Here is a 26,806-nt window from a genome sequence, read left to right on the forward strand (position 1 = left end):
GGGAACCTGGCTTTGAATTCTGTGATGAATGATGCAAAAGCAAACCTGGAGAAACACCCTTAGAAGCTCTGAATCCCCATCCCCTATCAAATGCCTATAAAAAAAAAAAAACAACCCCTAGATCATCCTCTATCAAATTATTTATAGGTGACAACAAATATTTCTAATTATATCCATTCACGGCCACAGTCAGTGAATATTGTGCAAAGAGATTGCCAAAAAAAGGTTTTGCCAAGTAGTTTCCCAGATAGGACAGCTGAGGTGGCTGCTGTGTTGGCAGAATGGTCTCTATAAAAGTGGAGTGGAGATGCCTCTGTCCTGTCCGTCCTCAAAATTCTTTAAGGTATGTATACGTGGAAGAACACTTGGCTAGTTTTACATTCCTGATAATTATTAGTCACTTAAGGGAGATGGCTATTGTTTCCCAAATTCTAATTTTTCTTTCCAACATTCCTAAGAATGATATTGTGCACATAGTTACTATTATTTTGTGATTAAATGAGAAAAATAAGATAAAAGAATATGCATTCCCCTGTTTGTTTTTTCTTTCAACAGTAGTTGTCTGCTTTGAGCCTGCCATCTTCTCCATCTGGTAACACAAGAGGTAAGAGTAATCTATTATTACGCTCCTAAGAACAAAGGCATCTCTAAATGTCCATGTCTTAAAGAGCTACCATGTTATTTCTTAATTCAGTATTGGGAATAAGATACAAGGAGCAGCTGCTCTTTAAACATGGCTTCTCATAAAATTTTGACTTTTGAGATCATTTAAGCACACAAAATTTAATGACTCTTCTCTTTTACATGTTGTTAGACCTTCCAAAAGAATGCAATGATCGCATGCAATATTTAATGTGAACTACTACTGCAACTTAACCAATAAGGATATATCAGAGAGATGGAGTGGGAATATCAACACTATGTGATCTGGAAGTCAAAATTTCTAGATGCCAAGCCAGGCTTTTCACTGACTCTAGTTTCCTGGGTCAAGCCAGTTGACATTTATGCATCTTGAAATAGTGTGTTGCAGTGGAATTAGCACTGACTCTGGACTTAGGAGAACAGGGTTCATGTCCGAGCACCACCCCACCACTTTATACCTCTGTGACACTGAATGACCCTGCCACTCTCCTTAGTTGAAGGAGCCTCAGTTCCCTCATCAGTAAAATGAGGAGGCTGTGTTCTAGGTGACTGTTAGGGTCCCTCCAGCTCCTGCCATCTCTGATGTAAGTCGGGGGCTTCCAAGGACTCCTCCCATAGAACAAAAACATTTAAAGGACCTCGCCCAATTCCACGTGTCAGGACCTATACTTTCTGTATTAAGAATATACATAATATACATACATCCATTTAATAATTATTTCATATGAGTTTATATTTAATATATCAGCTTATGCACTTAGAAAAGAACAGGACACACTGTGTAGGAATGTTGCTTGTTGAACTTGAGGCAATTATCACCGTGCAAATGGATTCAAGGACTTGCCGTAACAAGCCTTGAAACACAGAAACAAAATACAATGTAATTAATTGAATTACATTTCTCCTTTGAAGGAAAAAAAAACCCTAATATTAAATTCTAACATCTGTCCCCTGAAACTGTCTAAAAGACTTTTACAAGTATGAACTACATTGATTTCAGAGATATAGTAAACAGCAAATTCCATATCTAACATTGTGTAAGTTGAGAGGAAGTTTAATGCTGATGATAAAAGACCAAGATTCCTGGAAAGCCTATAAAAGGTTGAGGCAGTTGTCATTGTCAACCAAGACATTGTTTTCCACAAACCAGCCCCTCTTCTGCTCCACAAAGGTCACCTTGTTTAACCCTGGTCACTCATCCTCTCCTTGCCATCAGGGCAAGAGGACTTACTTTCTCACAACTAATTTCTCAGTGGGAAAAAAATTAAGTTTATTTTGGCTTGAAACTTTATATTGGCTACCCATTTCAGAAGAGATTTTTAGAGGATTGGTATTTTTAAGATGAGAGGAGGAGGGAAGGAGAGAGGGCGGGAAGAAGGGATGGAGAGAGAGAGAGAGAGAGAGAGAGAGAGAGAGAGAGAGACCTACAACAATAAGAATCATAAAAATGATTGGTATGTTACAATCCAGCTAAAAACAAAGGAAAGTATAGACTAAAAATATACAATCGCTACAAAAATTTTATTAAAAATTCATTTTTTTCTCCAAGAAACTTTTAAAGTTATGTTTCGTTTAGACAATATTTCTGATTTTCACAATTTAAGAATTGATAAAACATACTTAATTTCGACTTAGGACAAAGTCGTTTGTTAGATTTTCAGTTTTTGTTGTACTTATTTTTCCCTTTATTTACCTAACACTTGTCAGTTAACTGGGAATTTATTTGTGCTAATTAGATGTTTTCAACCTGGACTATGTCCTCACTGAACAGATGTACCTTTTCAAAAATCCAATTTTAATAATTTTTATGTCTCGTTTATACATCCAACTTTAATAATTTGGGGCAGGAGGAAAATTTGCCTAAATATTTGAGTTTTTAAAGTAGGTCCATTTAGATTGTAAAGCCACTTTTAACAGTTATTTTCCATTTCTTTGTATCATCACTATGTCAAAAAAAAGGGGGGGTGATGTGGAAAAAAGGAAAGAAAAGAAAAGCAAGCAGAAAAAGAAAAGCTTCTAGACACACTTGGGGCATTACAAACGTTGCTGACTGAAACGTCAATTCCTCCATGTTTCTCAGCTCATAGAGAAGACACAATGGAGGCTTTAAAAAGCCAGAAAAATTAAGCTACTAATATGAGGCTTTCGAAGCAATGAACTACTCGTTCAGAAACTTTACATGGTGTACAGGAGTGAGGCATAAAAGCAAGGGTGAGGAAGTAAACATGGCCAATCCAGCAAAGCACGTTAATGTGAGAGCGACAGGAGACTGTCCACCCACACCCTGGGGCATCGTCCAACTCTGTTTCTTCCCTCTAGGTCCACCTGGTGCTGTGCTGCCATCCATAACCGGCAGCCATGAGTAGCGACGCAGAGATGGCTATTTTTGGGGAGGCTGCTCCTTACCTCCGGAAGCCTGAAAAGGAGCGCATTGAGGCCCAAAACAAGCCCTTTGATGCCAAGAACTCTGTCTTTGTGGTGGACCCTAAGGAATCCTACGTGAAAGCGACAGTGCAGAGCAGGGAAGGAGGGAAGGTGACAGCCAAGACTGAAGGTGGAGCTGTGAGTAAAAAAAAAATAAATAAGTAAAAAGGAGGGGGAGGTGTAATTGACCTTTGAACCCTTTTCTACTACTTAGTTGATACACACAGGCTTCTCCTTTTCTTAACAGACTGTCACAGTTAAGGATGATCAAGTCTTCTCCATGAACCCTCCCAAATACGACAAGATCGAGGACATGGCCATGATGACCCATCTCCACGAGCCCGCGGTGCTGTACAACCTCAAAGAGCGTTACGCAGCCTGGATGATCTACGTGAGTGCCCCCTTGGACCTCACTGTTCCATAACTCCAAGTACTCTGTTAGCTAAAACACACTGGACTTTATTTTCAGACTTTGCTACTGCAGTGTTATCTCAAGACCCATCATTTGGTTAGTGTTGTAAATCCTGATGTATTTGAAAATATGTATGTGGAAAGCCATCTCCCTAATCCTGAATTAGCTGAAAAACTGCAGCATTTTGTGCCACGGTGGGTGTTAGAGGGAGGCAGCAAATGAATGAAACCATGAAGCCTTATGGGAACTAATGCAGTACTTAGGTCTCTCTCTCCATAATTCCAAGGCAGATTAATGAGGTGATTACTGATTGAGCAACCATGTCATTTCCTACAGACCTACTCAGGCCTATTCTGTGTCACCGTCAACCCCTACAAGTGGCTGCCGGTGTACAACCCCGAGGTGGTGTCTGCCTACCGAGGCAAAAAGCGCCAGGAGGCCCCGCCCCACATCTTCTCCATCTCTGACAACGCCTATCAGTTCATGCTAACTGGTGAGTGAGTCCACAGTTACAATTTTTATAGCCACTTATAAAATATGTGTATATTGATAACACAGAAGACATAGGGCCAGTATTTGGAGAATAAAATGTTCAGCACGAACATAATAATAGAACTAATAAAATTGGGGAAATATATTTAGAATGAAATGCACCAGGTCCAAAACTATAAGGAACTTTGCTTAGATTTCTATGCTAAAATCCAAATTAATTAATGCAAATTACAGCTCAAAATCAACTAAATGTAGGCATCAACTATGCATTTTAATTATACCTAACATATCATCTCTCCTAAAAAGTAAACTTTGAAATCTCTTAGAGATAAGTTGCCACAATTACTATATAAAACTTCAGATTGGACATTATTCACATCATGACAGCAGTTTGAACTATGAACTAGGACATGAAACTATTATTCATCCATCTACTATTGATAGTTTATTCTCATGGGCAATATGGTGAAATAATGCATTACATATTCTATCACACTAAAGGTATTGGGAGTTTAGCACACTGATTAATTAGCACATCTTTTTGTTTTTACTTAATTACTTATTTTTAAAAAGTATCTTGTGAAGAAAGCAAAGCACCAATTGATACAGTTATAATTTTGGGGTGAGTGGGGGCTTTTTTCGTGTTTTTTTTTTAATTTATTTTTTAAATTTATGGGGTGACAATTGTTAGTAAAATTACATAGATTTCAGGTGTACAATTCTGTATTACATCATCTATAAATCCCATTGTGTGTTCACCACCCAGAGTCAGTTCTCCTTCCATCACCATAGAGTGGGGGCTTTTAAAAGACAATTTTGAGTTTACAACATCGGTGTTAATCTATGTGCTAAGGTTCTTTTTTTTTTTTTTAAACATTATCTTCAGCTTCAGTTTCTCATTCACAGATCGTGAGAACCAGTCAATCCTGATTACGTATGTACATTTCACGTCTTCTTTTCTGTTGAGTTTTGATCCTTGCAGTGGTTACTACTACAGCCTTAGATTCTGACTTTTTCTTCTGTCTGGACTTGACAGTGGGGAATCTGGGGCAGGGAAGACTGTGAACACCAAGCGTGTCATCCAGTACTTTGCAACAATTGCAGTCACTGGAGAGAAGAAGAAGGAGGAACCTGGCAAAATGCAGGTGAGTCTGACAGCCAGAGTCAGCATCAAGACTGCCAGGGCTCTCAGGAAGTCTGGAGCCCCAGATGTGAGGACGGCTCTTGCCTTTGCAGGGGACTCTGGAAGATCAGATCATCAGCGCCAACCCCCTCCTGGAGGCCTTTGGCAACGCCAAGACCGTGAGGAATGACAACTCCTCTCGCTTTGTAAGTCTCTTGGTCTTCCCTTTCGTGCGAGAATCAGCACTGCCTCTTCTGTAGCAACATCTTTTCTATTTGTTCCATAACTAGAGAAATAGTGTCTGCCTTTTAATATGTACAATAAGTCCTCCTTTGCCTCTTTAAGGGTAAATTCATCAGGATCCATTTTGGCACCACAGGCAAACTGGCTTCTGCAGATATTGAAACATGTAAGTAATAATAAATATTAGTGATTGAGAATCTTTTTCTTTGGGGTACATATTAAAAATCTTGTTCTTAGCTATGTCATGTGAACTTTCCAAACACCTCATTTTCCACTGGGGCCTTTTCTTTTCATCTCACTTTCTAGATCTGCTAGAAAAGTCCCGCGTCACTTTCCAGCTAAAGGCTGAGAGAAGCTACCACATATTTTATCAAATTATGTCCAACAAAAAACCAGAGCTGATTGGTAAGAAATAGCTGCGATTGATTTCTGCCAAGAAACAATACCAGCCCATCTAAGAAGTTCCCTCTGAAGTGTTGTTGATGACTAAAGTAACTCTGTCTGTATTTACTCTTTTCCATGTGCTCAGAACTGCTTCTGATCAGCACCAACCCATACGACTTTGCCTTTGTCAGTCAAGGTGAGATCACAGTCCCCAGCATTGATGACCAGGAAGAGCTGATGGCCACAGATGTAAGTCACAGATCTTTTCCAGTACACAGCACTCTCCTCTATTAGAGTGGATAATCAGAAAGACTGTAACTAGGCAATACTATCTTTCAGGCTTTCCTACCCCTGGGATGAAATTACAAGATATTGCAATGCGACCCTTCCCCCCACACACACGTATTAGAAACTTTAAATGTCTGTAATAAATGTTAGGTCTCTGTCAGTCCTTGGATAATTGGCTTTTTTTTTCTTATTTCATCAGTCATTTTTGGTCAATTTTTGTACTCCAATAGCGATGCTTCCCTTTCATTTTATGCCAGAGTCTACATCCAAGAATCTGAGAAACAGCTATAATATTTTTACATTTTTTGTAATAGAATATGAAATTCCCACAGTTCCTCTATAATCGAATGTGAATATGAACTTTCTTTTGAATATACCTCCGTGGGCTAATAATATAATTCTCTCCTGCCTATGCAGCATAAGAAGAAATGGATTGTCCATCTGAAAAATACTCTTTTGGGGACTCCATGCAGCCTTTACATTTATTATTGAAACTTTAGATTCTCTCCCCTTCCTCTTTTTAAAAATTTTTAAATTAAATTTATTGGGGTGACATTGGTTAGTAGAATTATATAGGTTTCAAGTGTACATTTCTATAATACTTCATCTATATATTGCACTGTGTTCAGAGTCAGTTCTTCCATCACCATATATTTGACCCCCTTTTCCCTCTTTCATCACCCCTTCTCCCCCTTACCTTCTGTAACCACTAAACTGTTGTCTGTATCTATGAGTTTTTGCTTATTTGTGTATCTTGTTTGTTTGTTGCTTTCAGTTTTATATCTCGCATATGAGTGAAATTATATGGGTCTCGATTTTTTCTGACTTATTTTGCTTAATACTTGGATAGGAGACCCCCTCCTCTTTTTTTTAAGGATTATTACTCTGGTTTATTTTCTTTATACATCTTTTGCATTTTCTTTTAAGGTTCTGAATAGTCAAATTTCTTTGATTATTCTTAACTTTTACACCAGTGGGAATATCTCAACATTCCCAAGATAGGATTGAAACTTGCTTGCAAATATACTTTTAAAGTATTATTTTCAAGAAGTCTACAAACTAGTTGTGTGCCTTTATCTTATAAATATCAGCTCTTACTCTCTATAACTTATTACTATATTCATATGTCCAAACGTGATACGGAGTTGAGAAATGCTCCTAGTGACAGAGGTTAGACAAATGTAGCAGTCTTGCTCCAGGACTTCTGTAATAAGGTCTAGGTTCTGTAAATAGGTAGTCAGTGAGCAGAACTGAACGGCAATAATCTGAGGAAAGCGTCTTAGGAGACAAACATGGTAAATAACCATACCTTCTTCTACCTTCTCTGATGCCTGCCCCCACTGCATAAGCCTTTTCAAAGCTTAGCATGAGCAACTATGAAGATAATCAAAATCTGATAGAGGAAAAAGATGCAAAAGTATTTCAATAAAAGGAGAAAAGTCTTTCCACAAATGTCTCTTACCTACATGAATAATTGTCAGGTAAAGTTCACTGCCAGGAGTCTCATGCTCAGCTGAGCTGTGATCTGGTATCAGAGAGGCAGGTGGAGAAAAACTCAGGCCACTGCTGTTGTCCTCACACCCTCTTCCCAACTGCATCCTTCATGCCCATTAGTGTGGGAAGGTAGACTTTGATTATGTGTTGGGTTAGGACAACATAGGAGAAGGAGGAGCAAATAGAGATTTGTGAGGCTGGAGAAAAGAGCAAGGAAACCCATGAGACAATAAGTATGTGTGGCAAGGCCAGGCTCATGTGGAGAGATGATGAAAGCACTGGCTTTGGTATCCAAAACCATGGCTCCGAGTCCTGGCCGAGTGAGTGTGGACAAGTCATCTAACATCTTTGCTGTCCGCATGACTCAACTTTTACTGTCTAAATACCTCTTGGTGTTGCTACGTGGAGCAAGATGGTGATGAATCTGAGTGTCTTTCGAAAATGACAAAGTGTTAGTCAAATATAAGACAATGCGTGATGAGGAAAAAAGTAGGGAGGAGTATCTTGAGGCTTCCATGGCGATAATTGTGAGGTGAGTTAAATCCAACTCTTCCCACAGAGTGCTGTGGACATCCTGGGTTTCAGCTCTGATGAAAAGGGGGCCATTTACAAGCTGACAGGAGCTGTGATGCATTATGGGAACATGAAATTCAAGCAAAAGCAAAGGGAAGAGCAAGCTGAGCCAGATGGCACTGAAGGTACCACACCCTGTGGATATTTTTCAATTAACAGAATTGACATCATCAGCTCCTCAAAGGCATGGACCATGATTTTACTTTCTTTGACTTATTGAATGAAAGGAAACGGTATCAAGGGAAAGAAATGACACGCACACTCACTGCCTGGTGTTTTACATGACTGAGCAGACTTGTGGAGATATGATTTCTGCCCATTCCATTCTTCATTGGCTTATTGCAAGCTAGTATTTGCTATGTGATTAAAACTTTTTTTATTCCAGTGAATAAACTGTGTGCCCACGTGCACTGTGGGAAAAAAAAAAAAAAACAGATCTGAATTTTCCTATCACTATTTATCTAGACTAGAGTTTCTCATATCATTTTTATCTGTGGTCCACTTTAGCTGTGTTTCAAATATCACACAGAACATCAATTCCCCAAGTCTCAAATTATCATTTTTTTAAAAATGACTGGAATTAGCAATGCTTTTGAAACAATATTAGCAAATGAGTTGATTTTGCCACATTTGTACATACTACTCTTTGAGCAAAACTTTTTTCCTGTGTCATTGTCATTCACACCTTAACTTGTGTAAGCCAGGACCGGTTTCACCATTCTTACCTTGTTCATGCAGTTGCTGACAAGGCAGCCTACCTCCAGGGCCTGAACTCTGCTGACCTGCTCAAAGCCCTCTGCTACCCCAGGGTCAAGGTCGGCAATGAGTACGTCACCAAAGGCCAGACTGTGCAGCAGGTAAAGATGACTTCACACCCTCTGATTCATTTGAACCACAGAAGACTCAAGGGTCCATCACTGTCTTCAATCCAAAAACTAAACTACCGTTGTTCTTGAAGGTGATCAACTCGGTGGGCGCCCTGGCCAAAGCCATGTACGAGAAGATGTTCCTGTGGATGGTCACCCGTATCAACCAGCAGCTGGACACCAAGCAGCCCCGGCAGTACTTCATCGGGGTCTTGGACATTGCTGGCTTTGAGATCTTTGATGTGAGTTAACAGGAACTTTGTAGCAGGAAAGTTTACAGATCTTGCTGCTGCTGTCAATATTGGAAAATAGCTGTCCTACAAACTAACTAGACACATGAAAGAAGACTAAGTTATTTAGAGCATTCAAAAGTATCTTTACAAAAGTACAAAATGGAATTTATGCTAAAGAAGGGTCTTCGAAGAGATACGAAAACTAGTAAATAGGTATAAATAGGAAAAGAGAGTTTTAGTCTTGCAAGTCTAGAAGTCTCAAAAATGATCATGAAAGGTTAAAATAGTCAACATCTATCCTGGATCCAAGCAGATGAGTATAGAAACACTTCCTTAAATTACTCTGAATATTTAAAAGATGTCCTCATTTAACAGTATTTTGCCTCATATCCGTGATTTCAGGCAGTTACATGGAAAGCAAAGTACTGAGAGTCAATTCTCCCTTGTTTAGAATTATTTCATATGTTAAGAAAACAATCTGAGCCTTCGTAATTTAATAAACCAAAATGCCTTAAATTCAGAAGGAGATATTAGTAGTATACAAGTATTAAGTATACAAATACTTAAGTTATGAGTAATTTCTAATGTTTATATTTTCTCTAGTTTAATAGCCTGGAGCAGCTGTGCATCAACTTCACCAACGAGAAACTGCAACAGTTTTTCAACCACCACATGTTCGTGCTGGAGCAGGAGGAATACAAGAAGGAAGGCATCGAGTGGGAGTTCATCGACTTCGGGATGGACCTGGCTGCCTGCATCGAGCTCATCGAGAAGGTCTGTTTGACGTTTCAAGCCTTCAAAACATGAAAAACAAATAGTCCACCTTCCTATGTTTAACTGCACTCCCCATTTTCACAGAACAAGCAGTGATGCCTTATGACATACTTGTGTACTCCAATCAGTTGTGAGGTGCGTCACAGTGATCTGTTCTTAACGAAGAAAGTAATTTGTAGAAAAATGATTACAGCACACACACATACACAGTCACGTTTATCCCTCACTGTTATTTTCCCTCACTGTTATTCCTACATGATTTCATGCACATATGAGAAAGAAATGAAATCACAGCTAGCCTTCTGCGTATTTTAATTAACTCTGGTGAACTCATGATGGTGTATTGTGTATATATCATCGTTCATGTGTGTTAAGGCAGGATATGTCAAGATATCTTAAAGGTTGGAAGGTTAACTCTTCAATTGTTACAGTCATTAAAACTTTGATGACTACTGAGTAAACTAATAATGACTACTAAATAAACATCGAACCTCTCTATAGCCTTACCTGGAAATGAGCCCTGACTTCTGCATTATCAAGAGGGTAAAGCAATAGTTATATCAGTTCTGAAGATGTTAAAACTCATCAAACAATCATTAAACACCTTCAAAAGTGTAGTGGAAACTCAGCATATACCTGTTGGTATCAATAAGGCATCTCTGTGAATCCTACCATAAGCAGTGGAAAAAGCAAATGCAACTGCCCTGGAGGAAAACTTCAAAAACTAATGTCAAAATTCATAAAAATATGCAAGATGAGAGCGTAAAAGCAGAGTAGGTGTGCCCAGTTGGAGAGAAAGATATTTTAATTCGATGATATAATATCTGTAGTATTCACCAAAACTATACAGTCCTCAAAAAAAGGCATCTCTGTTTTTTTGTAGTATTTCAGTTTCTGGAACACTGAAAATAGTTGGGGAAGATAATTTGTGACTGAAGCAAAATCATCAGTGTAGAATTTTCTACCAGGCTTTCATATCAATTTTGACACTGAAAAGAGTCAATCTGCTTACAAAGCAAAACCAAATTAGCATCACTTAACTCCACAGTGGTGGAGAATACAGCTTGAAGTACAAAGAGTTTTAATGCTACAACATGAGACGAACTTTTCTACTGGGAATGGATCATTTCTAGTCATTATTCATAATCTCTCTTCTCTTTATATTTTTGTCATGTCTAGATTTGCAGTGAAGGAAGTTACACTGTCAGTAGGAAAGAAAGTATTTAGATATATACACTTATGGAATAAAGAATCCAGCTTTCAAATGGTAGCTTTGGAATTTAATTTTCTACTCTGCACATAAAGTTTGTCAAGTGGCACAGATGGGCTTCTTTTTTTTTAATTGAGTTTTCTAGTTAACATATTTCCCATATGTCCTTGGTACATGATTGCTTCACATTTCAGTAGTAGAGAATAGGCTATAAAGTAGTATCATGCCTATTTAATTTCTTATCATGCCAAGTCTTCTTTTGGAACGTTATATTTTCAGGTTTCCACCAAGTACATAAATTACTGGAGCATATTTTTCTGAGGGACTCATCATTGTCCCATTTTTCCTACTCTTAGCCTATGGGCATCTTCTCCATCCTGGAAGAGGAGTGCATGTTCCCCAAGGCCACAGACACTTCCTTCAAGAACAAGCTGTATGAACAGCACCTGGGCAAGTCCAACAACTTCCAGAAGCCCAAGCCTGCCAAAGGCAAGGCTGAGGCCCACTTCTCGCTGGTGCATTACGCGGGCACCGTGGATTACAACATCGCCGGCTGGCTTGACAAGAACAAGGACCCCCTGAACGAGACCGTGCTTGGGCTGTATCAGAAGTCTTCAATGAAGACTCTGGCCCTCCTCTTCGCTGGGGGAGCAGCTGCTGAAGGTCATTTTTAATATCGTGAATATGTTCCTCGAGTCACAAACCAGAAATATACTATTTATCAGGGACAGATATACTTATAGCAAGACCTAACATGAAAATACCGGCCAATATGGATCTAATGAAATGAAGTATATTTAATAAGTGTGCTACCGTCTTACGATCATAGACTTTCAGAAGTAAAATTGACACTATAGATCATTTAGTCTATGGTTTCCTTTCACCAGTAAAGAAACAGAGACTCAGAGAGCCTAAGTGACTTGCTCAGTATCATACAGTTCATTTCTACCATATTAATAGTATTGATTCCTTCAAGGATCCCACTAAGTTGGAGATGAGGAAATTGTTTGTCAGGGCACTAGTGCTTGAGAAATTGAAGTTCTGTTCTTTTACGTTTCCTAACATCAGTAATAGTACAAGTAATAGCAGAAAAATATAGACAAAGAGGAGACAGGACTTCCCTGCAAGTCAGCAGAGGTTCCCCTACCTGACACCAAGCCGGCAACTTTGCCTGTTCTCTGGCGGATGTGTGCACCAAGGAGGCACCACGACTCTGTCTCCTGGGCACTTCCTCCAGGGGAATAGACTTTGCTGATTTGGATTAGAGGAGTCCCATCCCTTCCCCAAGTATACTCTTTTCATACACAGTTCTTCCGTTGTTGGTGTTGTTTTACCGAATGCTTATAATGTGAGCCAATGCTTATATTTTCCAAATCTAGAGTTGAAGGAGGAGAGATATGGAAAGACGAATAGGAACGATAACAGGAATGAGTGCAAATTTAAATTCCCAAAGGAATTTTGGCAGCCCTGATGTCGATGGCTAGTACTTAAAAAAGGCTGTTGCAAATCATTTTAATTATTTTATTTTATTTTTCAGAAAGTGGTGGTGGTGGAAAGAAAGGTGCCAAGAAGAAGGGTTCTTCTTTCCAGACAGTGTCAGCTCTTTTCAGGGTACAGTATATTCTTGAATTCCAAAGGGTTGCTTATGTAAAAAAATTAAATTATCATAACTGTGCAAGAACTTTTAAAGAAATCTATGGTGAAGCTGAAAAAAGTACTTATGCACTAAACAAAATCTGAAAAATATCTCAGGAAAAACAACAAGAAGCGGACCCACAGTGCGTCTCTTCACATCAAACCTGATGATAAATGAGCCGTATCCTCTCTAAGCCCCAAATCTGAAATATCTGGCATTAAACAAATTTCACATGAAATCAAACCCTCTCTGAAAAGCAACCACTGGTTTCAGTTACATCTATTTTGTATGACCAAAGTCTCTATACAAATTTTCACTGATTGGCAGTGATTGAGAAAAATAAACTAAAGTTGACTGTTTTGTGTAACCCATAATTTTCTATCTATACTTCATGTATATGCTTTCTCTTGGCTGTCATTATTTGTTCTTCATTGAGACAGCTCATTAAAACATGAAATGGGAGCACATTAACCACAGGTCATTCATTGTCAGGGACTCGCAAGTCGATGGAACTAGAAACTATTTTCAAATTTTTCATATGGTTTTATAGGAGAATTTAAATAAGCTGATGACCAACTTGAAGAGCACTCACCCCCACTTTGTACGCTGTCTCATTCCCAATGAAACTAAAACCCCTGGTAAGATATTTCTGATACCCAAATAAGACTTCAATGTGACTTTTCCTTAGACTTTTATACAGAAAAAATATCTTCTTTTTAGGGGCCATGGAGCACGAACTTGTGCTGCACCAGCTCAGGTGCAACGGTGTGCTGGAAGGCATCCGTATCTGCAGGAAGGGCTTCCCCAGCAGAATCCTCTATGCAGACTTCAAACAGAGGTTTGTGTCTCATTATTTATTCCTTTCAATTTGCTAGTCTACATCAACATTGCCATATCACTCAAATATTTTTCAACTTTTCCTTGAACACTGAAATGCAATTATTTAAAATGTGATCATAAAAGAAAGGAGTCTTGGTTTATATTATCATAAATGTTTCATCATATCTTTGCAAGTTCTACACAAAGCACTGATTGATTATTTGAATGCATTTGTCACCAAAAAAATCAATCTATAATTTTTTCAATGATAGCTACCAAGAGTTCCACCTCTTTTTAATTCAGTGAAGAAAAACCACACTTTAATATCCTTTTTATTCTGACAGATACAAGGTTCTAAATGCAAGTGCTATCCCAGAGGGTCAGTTCATTGACAGCAAGAAAGCCTCTGAGAAACTTCTAGGGTCTATTGACATTGACCACACCCAGTACAAATTCGGTCATACCAAGGTACTAACAACGTAAATTGCTATCTATCATAATTTCATCCCCTTTGGACTTTCTCATGAATGGAAATAACGTATTAAATTGGTTCTTTGGCAAGGTTTTCTTTAAAGCTGGCCTGTTGGGAACTCTAGAGGAGATGCGAGATGAAAAGCTGGCCCAACTCATCACACGCACTCAAGCCATGTGCAGAGGGTACCTGATGAGGGTGGAGTTCAAGAAGATGATGGAGAGGAGGTAAGGGACCAAGTACAAGTCCTCTTCCACCTTCACAGTTGAATCCAATGCATTCATTACTTTTGTTGAGGGATGGTCACTTTCCACATTCTTTTTCATTTGCATCTTTTTTTGTTTCTTACAGAGAGTCCATCTTCTGCATCCAGTACAATATCCGTGCTTTCATGAATGTGAAGCACTGGCCCTGGATGAAGCTGTATTTCAAGATCAAGCCCCTCCTCAAGAGTGCGGAGACAGAGAAGGAGATGGCCAACATGAAGGAAGAATTTGAGAAGACCAAAGAAGATTTGGCTAAATCGGAGGCAAAAAGGAAAGAACTTGAAGAGAAAATGGTGTCTCTGATGCAAGAGAAAAATGACTTACAGCTTCAAGTTCAATCTGTGAGTATTAAATATTGCATAGTTTAGCCATATCTTACATCATCCAAACAATATCTGACTTGATATGAGAATTTTTTAAATTTAAGGTGTATAAATAAATGGTTTCCACTGAAACATTTGTTGTAATTGTTTACCTTTCAAAAATACTAAGACACAGACCTAAAGAAGCGATAGATGCAAAGTCACAAGTTATGCTGCATATGCTCATATGTACATTCATACATCATTTGGCTGTCAGTGAGCAAAATAATAAAAATATCCATCGACATTTTCCTTTCTTTATAGAACCGTCTCTTGGATTAGAATGTTCTCTCCTCAGTAAATATTTTTTGCATAAAATAGAAGTTATGTTTTCTTTATTGGGACAGAAAAATGAAAGAAAGCTGAGTCTTAGCATAAATAAGTGACTTTTCCAACGTAGCAAAGGTGCAAATTTTGCCAAAAGGCTCATTTTCCTGATTTAACTTTCCATGCATGGATAGTTGTAGATCTGTTATTATATTTTATCAGAAGATTGAAATTACTAACATTTTGTCCTTTTGATTTTAAAAGCTGGCAAGTTAGTTGGCATATGTGTTGACCAAACTGGTTCAGTCATTGAGGTTTCCACCTTTTAATAAATTTTGTGTATTTGCAGATAGAGCTTAGACAAATGAAAATACTTAATTTCTCCCTTTAGGAAGCAGAAGGTTTGGCTGATGCAGAGGAAAGATGTGACCAGCTGATCAAAACCAAAATCCAGCTCGAAGCCAAGATCAAAGAGGTGACTGAGAGAGCTGAGGATGAGGAAGAGATCAATGCTGAGCTGACGGCCAAGAAGAGGAAACTGGAGGATGAATGTTCAGAACTGAAGAAAGACATTGATGACCTTGAGCTGACACTGGCCAAGGTTGAAAAGGAAAAGCATGCCACAGAGAACAAGGTACAAATCATGATTCCTTTCAGAATATTTACAAATGCTAGCTTATTACTGAAGTATTTTAATTGAAAGTTTATCTTAAAACTATTGAATATGAAAGGAAAGTACCATCATAATTATGTCATCTTTTTAGTCTTTACAATTTCTATTTACCTTGACCTTTATCTCCCATAGGTTTTAGCCACATATGCCTGAGTTAGCTTGTAGTTTCTCTTTTCTATCAGGCTGACGTTGCTCTAAGATTATTACCAGGTTTTTCATCAAGATGACAGGATGTCATTAACATTCCTGATATTTGTCCAAATCTAAAGGTGAAAAACCTCACAGAAGAGATGGCAAGCCTGGATGAGACCATAGCTAAGCTGACCAAGGAGAAGAAGGCCCTCCAAGAGGCCCACCAGCAGACCCTGGATGACCTGCAGGCAGAAGAGGACAAAGTCAACACCCTGACCAAAGCTAAAACCAAGCTGGAGCAGCAAGTGGATGACGTAAGTGTGAAAAACACAGTGTTTCCCCTTAAGAGGAAATAAACAATTGTAACGCGTAACCCTAAGTGATGCTCATTAACTTTTAGCTGCTGTTGGAAGCAATAATTAATGTTTTCAGGCTATTTGGTGTATCTTTTTCAATTGCCCTGTGTATCTTTGAAAGCTACTAATATAGAGTCCAGTGCTTAAGAACCGAAGTAAATAAAACGCATTATAAATTTAGCTTGAAGGATCTCTGGAACAAGAAAAGAAACTTCGTATGGATTTAGAAAGAGCCAAGAGAAAACTGGAGGGTGACCTAAAATTGGCCCAAGAATCCACAATGGATGTAGAAAATGACAAACAGCAGCTTGATGAGAAACTCAAAAAGTGAGTACGATACAATTTAATTGTAACCTGCTTATTACCTGTCATTTCAGATGAAATATATGCTTTAAAGATCTCTAAAATATTACTTCATGGCATATGTAAAAAAAACAACAACAATGATATCTTTCACTATTTTATTTAATGAAAATAGTAGATTATTGACTTGCAAAACATGTACTGCTCACTTCTTCAACACCAGCAGTATAAAGACATTCGATTATAGACAGAAAAGAAGACTGTTGAGAGAATTGACTGTGAGCTAACGTGATGCTCTTCTAACAGGAAAGAGTTTGAAATGAGCAATCTGCAAAGCAAGATTGAAGACGAACAGGCCCTTGCGATGCAGCTGCAGAAGAAGATCAAGGAGTTACAGGTAAGTATATGACATCCACCTTCTCTGGGCATTACACGAAGCAAGGATGCCATGTATTCAGGTTAATATTGATATGTCACCCCCCAGGCCCGCACTGAGGAGCTGGAGGAGGAAATCGAGGCCGAGCGGGCCTCTCGGGCCAAAGCAGAGAAGCAGCGCTCTGACCTCTCCCGGGAACTGGAGGAGATCAGCGAGCGGCTGGAAGAAGCTGGTGGGGCAACTTCAGCCCAGATTGAGATGAACAAGAAGAGGGAGGCTGAGTTCCAGAAAATGCGCAGGGACCTGGAGGAGGCCACCCTGCAGCACGAAGCCACCGCGGCCACCCTGAGGAAGAAGCACGCGGACAGCGTCGCTGAGCTCGGGGAGCAGATAGACAACCTGCAGAGGGTCAAGCAGAAGCTGGAGAAGGAGAAGAGCGAGATGAAGATGGAGATCGATGACCTGGCCAGCAACATGGAGACTGTCTCCAAAGCCAAGGTCTTTCTTGTCCCCTTTTCATCTTTATTTGCAACAATTCAAAACGATCAAATTTATATACAACTACATCTAATCCAACTGTACAAACTTAAGATATTATCTCAAATATTAAGATTATTTCTAATAGACATCACTATATTGAATTGAACCATTTTGGTTTTCACATCTTATTTGTAGAAATCACTTTAAACGTTGCCACTAACATCGTGAGAGAATATAAATACAGGAAAAACATAAACAAAGTACCTAAAAACCACACTCTACATGATGCAGAATCTAAATGATGCTTATGCTTCGCAGTCATTTCCAATATCATTTTTACAATAATTTATTTATTAATTCAGACAAAATTATGTACCTCTACATCCAAGGCATGTGTAGGGCTTTGAGGTAGATAGAAAAGTAAATAAAATGGAACTCCTTTCCACAAATACTCACAGCTCTCCAAATCCCAGACTTATGAATCGAAATGTCTCATCTTTTCTGTTTGTGCTTCTCACCACAGGGAAACTTTGAGAAAATGTGCCGCACACTAGAGGACCAGCTTAATGAAATGAAAACAAAGGAAGAGGAACAACAACGCTTAATAAATGAATTGTCAGCCCAGAGGGCACGTTTACATACAGAATCAGGTCAGTAAATAAATGCGACCAGCCTGTGGAGTGGTAAAGAATGAAAGGCAAGCCTCCACCTGTGTATACCTGTCAAACACAAATTACTTCTTGAGCCACATACACCCATTTACCATTGATTTGTTATTCTTTCATCTTTTTATTGTGAGATGGTAAAAAGAATGATTTATAAGGTATCATTGGGGTGGGGGGAGGAATCAAGCTCCCTGAGCAGAGGAAATTTTTGTTGCCTCAGCATTACTCAAAAAAACCCAAACCCTAAAATACCAAAGAAAACGCACACATTTTTGAAAGAGCAGGAAATAACCTTCCCAACGGCCTCAAAGCTCTTGAGTTAGTCTTTCCATTATATGAAATAAGAGGTCTAACGTTATTTAGTTCTTTCAATTATTCTTCACCTAGGTAACAGAACAAAATCACTTATGTTTTGTCTTTCACAGGTGAGTTTTCACGACAGCTAGATGAGAAAGAATCTATGGTTTCTCAGCTATCCCGAGGCAAACAAGCATTTACACAACAGATTGAGGAATTAAAGAGGCAGCTAGAAGAGGAATCTAAGGTGAGAATTCTCCAGCTGATATTTTTAACCACTTGAATTCTGCATCAAGAAGACACTATTGAACTTCACACAGAGAATATGGATGATCAGAACATAAACTTACATTGCACACTTTTTGGTTGGTTCAGGCCAAGAATGCCCTGGCCCACGCCCTGCAGTCCGCCCGCCACGACTGTGACCTGCTGCGGGAACAGTATGAGGAGGAGCAGGAAGGTAAAGCCGAGCTGCAGAGGGCAATGTCCAAGGCCAACAGCGAGGTTGCCCAGTGGAGGACCAAATACGAGACAGACGCCATCCAGCGCACAGAGGAGCTGGAGGAGGCCAAGTACGGGCTCTTAGTGGGGAGGGGTCAGAAAGAAGTAAATGTTTAAAAACAGCAAAGGAAAAATGAAAGAAAGAGAATATTCCAGACATGGAGACAAGTGAAGGATTGCAGCCCATTTTATTGCAGAGTGGTGGATTGCACCATATTCTCCTTAAATCCTAGTGCATGTCCATGGAGCGTGGGCACCCTCTCCCCATTCTGATCCACTACAAAAGGATCTTAAATTTATTTTCAGCAAAATGAGTTAATAATTATCAGCATACCCTTTATGAATCAAGTAGAATTAATTTCCTTTAATATGAAGAGAAATGAAGACATTGAGACTACCTGGTACATTATTATGAACATTATAATTAACAGTAATTAGTTTATCCCCACCTGGAGTATTGGAAATTCAGAATAAGACCCTCATACTCTGTCATTATTTAACTAACCACCAGAAAAATGAACTTCTTCACTAATAACACACAGTTTGTGGAATAAAACTCATGGGAGTTACACCGAGAAGGAAAATAACCATTATGTCCCCAGCGAAGGAAGCTTCTCTAAATTTGATTTATCTTAGTAGTTGTTAGAACTAGACAGAATGAGAGATTTTAGCAGGTGGACTATTCTAGATTAGAGTGTGGGTTGGGAGAGGTGAGCTGGTGAAGGGAGCAGTAAAATTGGAGGATATTTGAGAAGTGTAATAATGGAATAATATTTATTGTCTGGGCTGACTAAACCCAGAAAGTTACTGATTAATTGTATGACCTTGAACATGTTACTCTGGGCCAGTTTCCTCATTTGTAAAGAGGACCATACAAGAAAATGTTTAAGGACCCTATTCAATGCTAACATCCTTTGATGATGTGACTCTTGTTCAAGGTTGTCACATCTTCCTCATCCCCATATCCTCACATTTCTCAGTCAGCTAAATCTTTCTCCACCTCTCCACCTCCTCCTCTTCCTCCATTACCACACATACAAACAAATGGCCTCGTAAATATATCTGACAACCCCTGAGATAAAGATAAAAATTCTCTAGGGAAAACAGAATTCTAGAAGAGATAAAGTGGGTGCTGAGAAGACATTTTAGAAAACCTTAACTTATAGACATACGAGCAAAGAATCTTGGGAAAAAATATGTTTTCTTAGTCAGCAGCTTTATAAAGTTGCCTGCAGTAACTTTGATTCTGCTCTTGGTCACTCACACTGACCAACTTTTCAGGAAGAAGCTGGCCCAGCGTCTGCAGGACGCTGAGGAACATGTGGAAGCTGTGAATTCCAAATGTGCTTCTCTAGAAAAGACCAAGCAGCGGCTCCAGAATGAAGTGGAGGACCTCATGATTGATGTGGAGAGATCTAATGCTGCCTGCGCGGCTCTTGACAAGAAACAAAGGAACTTTGACAAGGTAGACCACAGTGACCAGCTTCCTAGGGGGAAACTGGAGTGATTCTAGGTTACAGAGACTTAGTTCTGATGTACTTCCAGGTCCTATCAGAATGGAAACAGAAGTATGAGGAAACTCAGGCTGAACTTGAGGCCTCCCAGAAGGAGTCCCGGTCTCTCAGCACGGAGCTGTTCAAGGTGAAGAATGCCTACGAGGAATCTCTGGATCACCTTGAAACCATAAAGCGAGAGAATAAGAACTTACAGCGTGAGTCTTTGTAATCATTCTATTCCAAAAATGGCAGGGAAGTATCTTTTCAATGTTTCATTTCTCTCAACTGAATTTGGTATTTTATTATTAAACTATAGAGGAGATTTCTGACCTAACCGAGCAAATTGCAGAGGGAGGAAAGCATATCCATGAATTGGAGAAAATAAAGAAACAAATAGATCAAGAGAAGAGTGAATTACAGGCTGCCCTAGAGGAAGCAGAGGTACATGTATTGTTTGCTCACCTGTGCATTATAAATAAGTTGAAAAATTAATAGCAACTGAGATGAATCATGTTGCAAACTTTTAGGGGATAACTCATATGATTCAGTGAGAAATACTGACTTGTACCTTGGGAATGAAGAAGTAATAGGCTGAATTAAGATGTATGAAAATTTATGAGTTTTTTTAATGCCTTCTTGAAATTATCATAACTGAAAAAAAAAGTTCTTTGAACTTTATGCTTAGGTAAACCTAAATGTTGCTTTTTCTAAAGGCATCCCTGGAACATGAAGAGGGCAAAATCCTTCGCATCCAACTTGAGTTAAATCAGGTGAAATCTGAGATTGACCGGAAAATTGCTGAAAAAGATGAAGAAATTGATCAGCTAAAGAGGAACCATCTCAGAGTTGTGGAATCAATGCAGAGCACCCTAGATGCTGAGATCAGGAGCAGGAATGATGCCCTGAGGATCAAGAAGAAGATGGAGGGAGACCTTAATGAAATGGAAATTCAGCTAAACCATGCCAACCGTCAGGCTGCGGAGGCAATAAAGAACCTTAGAAACACACAAGGAATACTGAAGGTACATTGGGATAAACACACATGGTGTCATACAGTCTGAGTATGATTGGTAACTCAATTTTTAATATTTTAGGAGGACCAAATGCCATACATCACCTAAATAATATGGTGATCAGTTGAAATTTTTATGTATACAGCTAAAGAAGAGCTTAATTCCGGAAAGCACAGGATAGAGTTGACTTTGTTGTCTGAAGAGAAGACAAAGTAGTGAGGGGTGAGGAGACAGAGGAAGTGATGAGAGAGTTTTGTTACATGCCACTGCATAAATCACTTCATTTATCTGGACTTCATTTGTTTAAAATACACAAAATAACACCATTAGACTAGCTGATCTCTAAGGATAATCTCCTGATCCAAAATTTTGTAGCTTAAGCCATAGTATTTTCCTATGATTCGGGATCTAAAATAATATAACATCATGTTCTTTTGAGCAGGACTACTACCCTAGGCTACAAAAGATTTGTCATTAAAGGGACTTGCAGATTTTTCCTGTCTAATCATACTCTAAGATATTAATTTAAGATCAATGTGTGTACATGACATTAGATTTGTATTTGCTTTAATTGGAGCATAAGCAGGAGTCATTTTCTTTCTGTGTAGGACACTCAGCTACATTTGGATGATGCCATCAGATCCCAAGATGACCTTAAGGAACAACTGGCAATGGTTGAGCGCAGAGCTAACCTGATGCAGGCTGAGATTGAAGAGCTAAGGGCATCCCTGGAACAGACTGAGAGAAGCAGGAGGGTGGCAGAGCAAGAGCTGCTGGATGCTAATGAGCGTGTGCAACTATTGCACACCCAGGTAAGATTCAGGACTACGGATAAGCAAATGTATTCCCTAAAGATGAAGATAACTTGAGAGGATAAGCTTGTTTGTATAGTAAGGAGTGGTCTTGGCAAGAATCCCTTCCTGGAATTCTGGAAAATGTACATCAATAAGTACATCCTGGGTCCTAGCTTGTTCACAAGTATATTTATGGGCTGGCATAATCATGTTCATTTGAAATAATTTTGAGTTCTAGAAAATTTGTAAAAAAGCACAGAAGACCCCCTAACAATCACCATACATACAAGATAGGTGGACATTTTGTCTTGCAACTCTAAACTGCATTAGATAGCAAATAAAATAGAGAAAGAATAAGCCACCATGTGTGCACACAAAGCTAAATTCATGGGATATAAAAAGAAGCTGTTAAATTCAAACTCATGGAGGTGATCATTACTGCTAGCTAGCATTTGTTGTTTCTAATGGATTCGTTACATAAAAGGTGGTCTATCCTCACAATAGCTCATATGCAGCCATTGTAGTACGTAGAAAGTTAAAAAAGCAACTTAAAAATAATACATAAATCATGATATTTTTTTTTTGTTGTTAAAAATATCTAGGAAACATCCAGAAGGGTAAACAAAAGGGTTATCAGTGGTTATTTCTGGGTAGTAAGAGGACAATAACTATTCTTTGTCTCTTTTTTTGCTAATTTGTATGTTCTACTATTACAATAAACATTATTGTATACTTTTAAAAGTTACAATATAAGTAAATAGCCATCACAGAAATGTTAAAATCACATACTATAAATAATTTTATATCCAAATTAAAATACACCATTTTTCTTACTCAGTATTAGTACCCTTGAATAGATTGAATATTTCAAATATTATCACTTTTCCAAAACATAAAAGATTCTTGGATCATTTTTGTACCATTAATGATGCTAATCTTAAAATATATACTTAAATATATACTTTATACTTAAAATATAGAACCAACAAATATGAATGAACATCTAAAAGTTAATCATCAATTATTCATGAGCTGTGTGGTGCTACACAGTACAGCACTTTACATTTTTTCCTGGGGAAGGGGTAGCGCTTTATGCTTATAAATAGCCACTGATAATTTTCAAATATCTTTGATATCAAAAATTAAATTCTACCTGGAAGAATTCCAGAGAATTTTTATTAACAGAAATATGAGTAGAAAGAAGAGTAGGCATAAACATAAAATCAACTTTTGATTTGGTTTTTATTCTGAACATTTCTTAGATAAATAGTTTATGCCTATATACACTAATAAAATTGATCATGTAAATATTCATAATTAAATGTGCTTTTCTCCTTTTTTATTAATTTAAAACAGAACACCAGCCTGATCAACACCAAGAAGAAGCTGGAGACAGACATCTCCCAAATCCAGGGAGAGATGGAGGACATTGTCCAGGAAGCTCGCAACGCAGAAGAGAAAGCCAAGAAGGCCATCACTGACGTGAGCACGCTGAGCACTTGTTTTCCTGCTACGGGTATGCGACCCACCATGACCACGTTTCCTTATTATCTTGATTGATTTGCTAATTAGGCGGCCATGATGGCTGAGGAGCTGAAGAAAGAGCAGGACACCAGCGCCCACCTGGAGCGGATGAAGAAGAACCTGGAGCAGACGGTGAAGGACCTGCAGCACCGTCTGGATGAGGCTGAGCAGCTGGCCCTGAAGGGCGGGAAGAAGCAGATCCAGAAACTGGAGGCCAGGGTGGGTCTCCATCACTTCACTCGATTCCCAGACTGTTCATGCAGCTCGTTAGAGCCACTTGTTAAACACCTTTGTTGTCTTCCAGGTAAGGGAGCTTGAAAATGAAGTTGATAATGAACAGAAGCGCAATGTTGAGGCTGTGAAGGGTCTTCGCAAACACGAGAGAAGAGTGAAGGAACTCACTTACCAGGTGACCAGCCTTTCCATGTTTTCCCAATTTTATTTTCAAGAAAAGAAAACAAAAATGAGTTGTTTTCAAATATTGACACTATTTATTTGCTACCTTTTTCATTTCAGACTGAGGAGGACCGCAAGAATGTTCTCAGGCTGCAGGACTTGGTGGACAAACTACAAGCCAAAGTTAAAGCGTATAAGAGACAAGCCGAAGAGGCTGTGAGTATCTTGAAAGGTTCAGGAGCAAGTCCAGGTTTTGTGGAGCTTCAACGTTATAGAATTTAAGAGGCTTTTTTTAAGGCAAAGAATATAAAATTGAGAATACAAAATTAGGTATGAAAATGAGTATTTATTTTTGAGAAGGAGAACATTTTACCATGAATTATTAGAGCCTTAGAGATTCAGGTTCATTTCTTCTGAGACCTCTTTAAGCAATTTTCCAGACTTGTTAACACAGAAATGCTTCCTCGTTACAAAGCAATTCTCTCCCTATTGAGAACACTCTGCAACTCCCATCTGGGGGTGCTATATTCCCAGCCCTCATAAGGGCTATGCAAATGAGGGCTCTGAAGTTTAACTTTTATTTAACTTCATGATAAATCCATCTCAGGACATTTCTTTTTCATTTGGCTGCAGTTACGTTTCTTATCCTGTTAATTCTGAAACCTTCCTTAAGGTTCTCTGTGGCCAATTCTACTACTGTGCCTACTTTTTAAAGTTTGTTTCACAGAAACAAGACTGATTCAGATTCCTGCTATGTTGACCTTCCAGTGGTCATTGTAGCATCTTAAGTTTGCCAGGAAGTAAGTTAAGAGAAAGGGATTGGGCAGGGGGTTGTCAGCCCACTCATTCATTGAGGTGAGTGTGTGGGTACATCACCCAACAACAGAAACTTTATACTGTCTCATTCGTGAAGCAAATCCTGTAGCTACTTCTAGTAATACAGGCACTAAGAATCAGAAAACATCAAATGTTCTTATACTCTCAAATGCATTTCTTTCCTCAGGAGGAACAATCCAACGTCAATCTCGCCAAGTTCCGCAAGATCCAGCACGAGCTGGAAGAGGCTGAGGAGCGGGCTGACATCGCCGAGTCGCAGGTCAACAAGCTGCGGGTGAAGAGCCGGGAGGTTCACACAAAAGTCATAAGTGAAGAGTAATTCATTCTAATGCTGAAAGGTGACCAAAGAAATGCGCAAAATGTGAAGTTCTTTGTCACTGTCACTTGTCACTGTAATATCAAGGAAATAAAATCTGCAGATAATTTTGCAATCTAAAAAGACATGGGTCTCTTAATTACAATCTCTATAGTGCTATTGGAACTAATTCATTTACTCAGCACTTGTTGAGCTCCTATTGGTGCAGTCAGAGATGGTGACAAAAATGAATGTGGGCAATGAATGAACTTTTAATAGAAGGCAAATGAAATGAAGTGCTCTGAGAGGATGTAAAGGTGGTGAATGTACCCTCAATTCCATTCATCCAATTTTAATGAATACCAAGTATGTGTGTGTACAGAATTGCGCACCCAAGATATGACTTCATCCCTGCCTTTGAGGAGCTCAAGCCAGTGGGACAGACAGCAATTCAAACAGATTACAGCACAACATACATACTCTGATTGAAGTATGAAAACAAAACGTGACAATAACATAGTGAGCTGCTAACCTGAGGGATCCAGAAAGACTTTTCAAAGAAGACTGTGAGCTACCTCCTAAAAGATGTATAGTTATTAGGTAAAAGAGAAAAGGAGCTGGTCATTAGAAGAAAAGAAAATGAGCATGAAATTTCATAGTTTAAACATAGGTGCCAGCAGCAAAGGGCAGCAGGTGAGGTCAGAGGTAGAAGGGAAAACCTGACTGAGAAGGGTACAGCCTCACAGGCAGAGCTGAGGAATTATAATGAACATACATCAAACTGGTCAAATTCCATGAAGAGGACAGTTGACTCAATTCTGGCAGCGGTACAGAGGATAGAGTACGATAGGAAAGACCAGAGCCTGGAATGACTATTAAGAAGGCTATGAATATGGAGAAATTAGAGATGATAGTGATGGAAATGAACAAAAATTCAGAGTGAAAGCAGAGTTCTAACACTAGTGTAAAGAAAGGACTGGGAGAACACTGAAGAAGTTCAACAGTTTCACTGCATTCAAACCTACCAGTTACTTCGTGGTTATAGATTTTATTTCCTTTTGGGGGAAATTCTTTTCCTCTGAACCACCTCCCTCTCCAAGAAAAATGACAAAACTTTTCAGATAATTATTGCTGTTAACCTTCTAATTTATATACACAGTTCTGCTTACCAAGTAACCTGATCTTTCTAGTACTGTTCATATTTTAAGGTGGAACCAGAAAGGCAATTTATTTCTTAATAGCAAAAAGAATGTGACTGTATTTTATCAGAGCCATTGCCAGAGTGGTTTTTTCTTTGATACTTTTATAAAGCTTACAATTTGGCTTTATTGTGTGGATCTTTAATATATGAGAGTAGAATACCAATTGATTATTTTATAATGGTGGATATACCTTCCTAATGAGGAGGCTGCTTGAGGGAACCTCCTTCCCCAGTGTGGGAATCCTAATTAGTAATAAGAAGCCTCCTTCATGAGAAGAGAATTTAAAGGGGATAGAAAATAGTTATAAGGAATATTTCACCTGGGTCATGATGGAGACTAATGAAATATCCTGCCTAGAATAAGCATTTATTATCAAATTTTAATTAAACTTTGTAGAGTTAACCTATTGACCTCAAAAGCACTGGGCAATTGCTTTATTATTCTGTGTCCTAACTATTTAAATAATTGTTTATGTAGAAAGTTGAG

The 26,806-nt window shown here is 38.7% G+C and overlaps 1 protein-coding gene across 1 annotated transcript; it reads left to right on the top strand.

Annotated features, from left to right (window-relative positions):
- Positions 1 to 288: 288 nt before the first annotated feature.
- LOC109460130 (myosin-4) lies at positions 289 to 25,262 on the top strand. The gene is made up of 40 exons (XM_074319851.2): positions 289 to 343; positions 556 to 604; positions 2,962 to 3,204; positions 3,314 to 3,457; positions 3,815 to 3,971; positions 4,877 to 4,904; positions 5,007 to 5,115; positions 5,207 to 5,299; positions 5,439 to 5,502; positions 5,643 to 5,741; positions 5,866 to 5,969; positions 8,062 to 8,200; positions 8,814 to 8,932; positions 9,034 to 9,183; positions 9,778 to 9,948; positions 11,515 to 11,821; positions 12,696 to 12,769; positions 13,345 to 13,432; positions 13,515 to 13,632; positions 13,958 to 14,081; positions 14,176 to 14,312; positions 14,437 to 14,692; positions 15,372 to 15,614; positions 15,923 to 16,099; positions 16,323 to 16,468; positions 16,751 to 16,841; positions 16,929 to 17,318; positions 17,824 to 17,950; positions 18,391 to 18,509; positions 18,638 to 18,834; positions 20,045 to 20,228; positions 20,309 to 20,474; positions 20,576 to 20,700; positions 20,973 to 21,281; positions 21,881 to 22,084; positions 23,423 to 23,548; positions 23,639 to 23,809; positions 23,895 to 23,999; positions 24,107 to 24,202; positions 24,990 to 25,262. The coding sequence occupies exons 3-40, from the start codon at positions 3,001 to 3,003 to the stop codon at positions 25,140 to 25,142; spliced, it is 5,814 nt and encodes a 1,937-aa protein (XP_074175952.2). The 5' UTR covers positions 289 to 343; positions 556 to 604; positions 2,962 to 3,000; the 3' UTR covers positions 25,143 to 25,262.
- Positions 25,263 to 26,806: the final 1,544 nt, after the last annotated feature.

The sequence above is a fragment of the Rhinolophus sinicus genome, chromosome 12 (genome assembly GCF_057876585.1).
Source record: "Rhinolophus sinicus isolate RSI-liver-muscle chromosome 12, RSI-T2T, whole genome shotgun sequence".
Taxonomy (NCBI): Eukaryota; Metazoa; Chordata; class Mammalia; order Chiroptera; family Rhinolophidae; genus Rhinolophus; species Rhinolophus sinicus.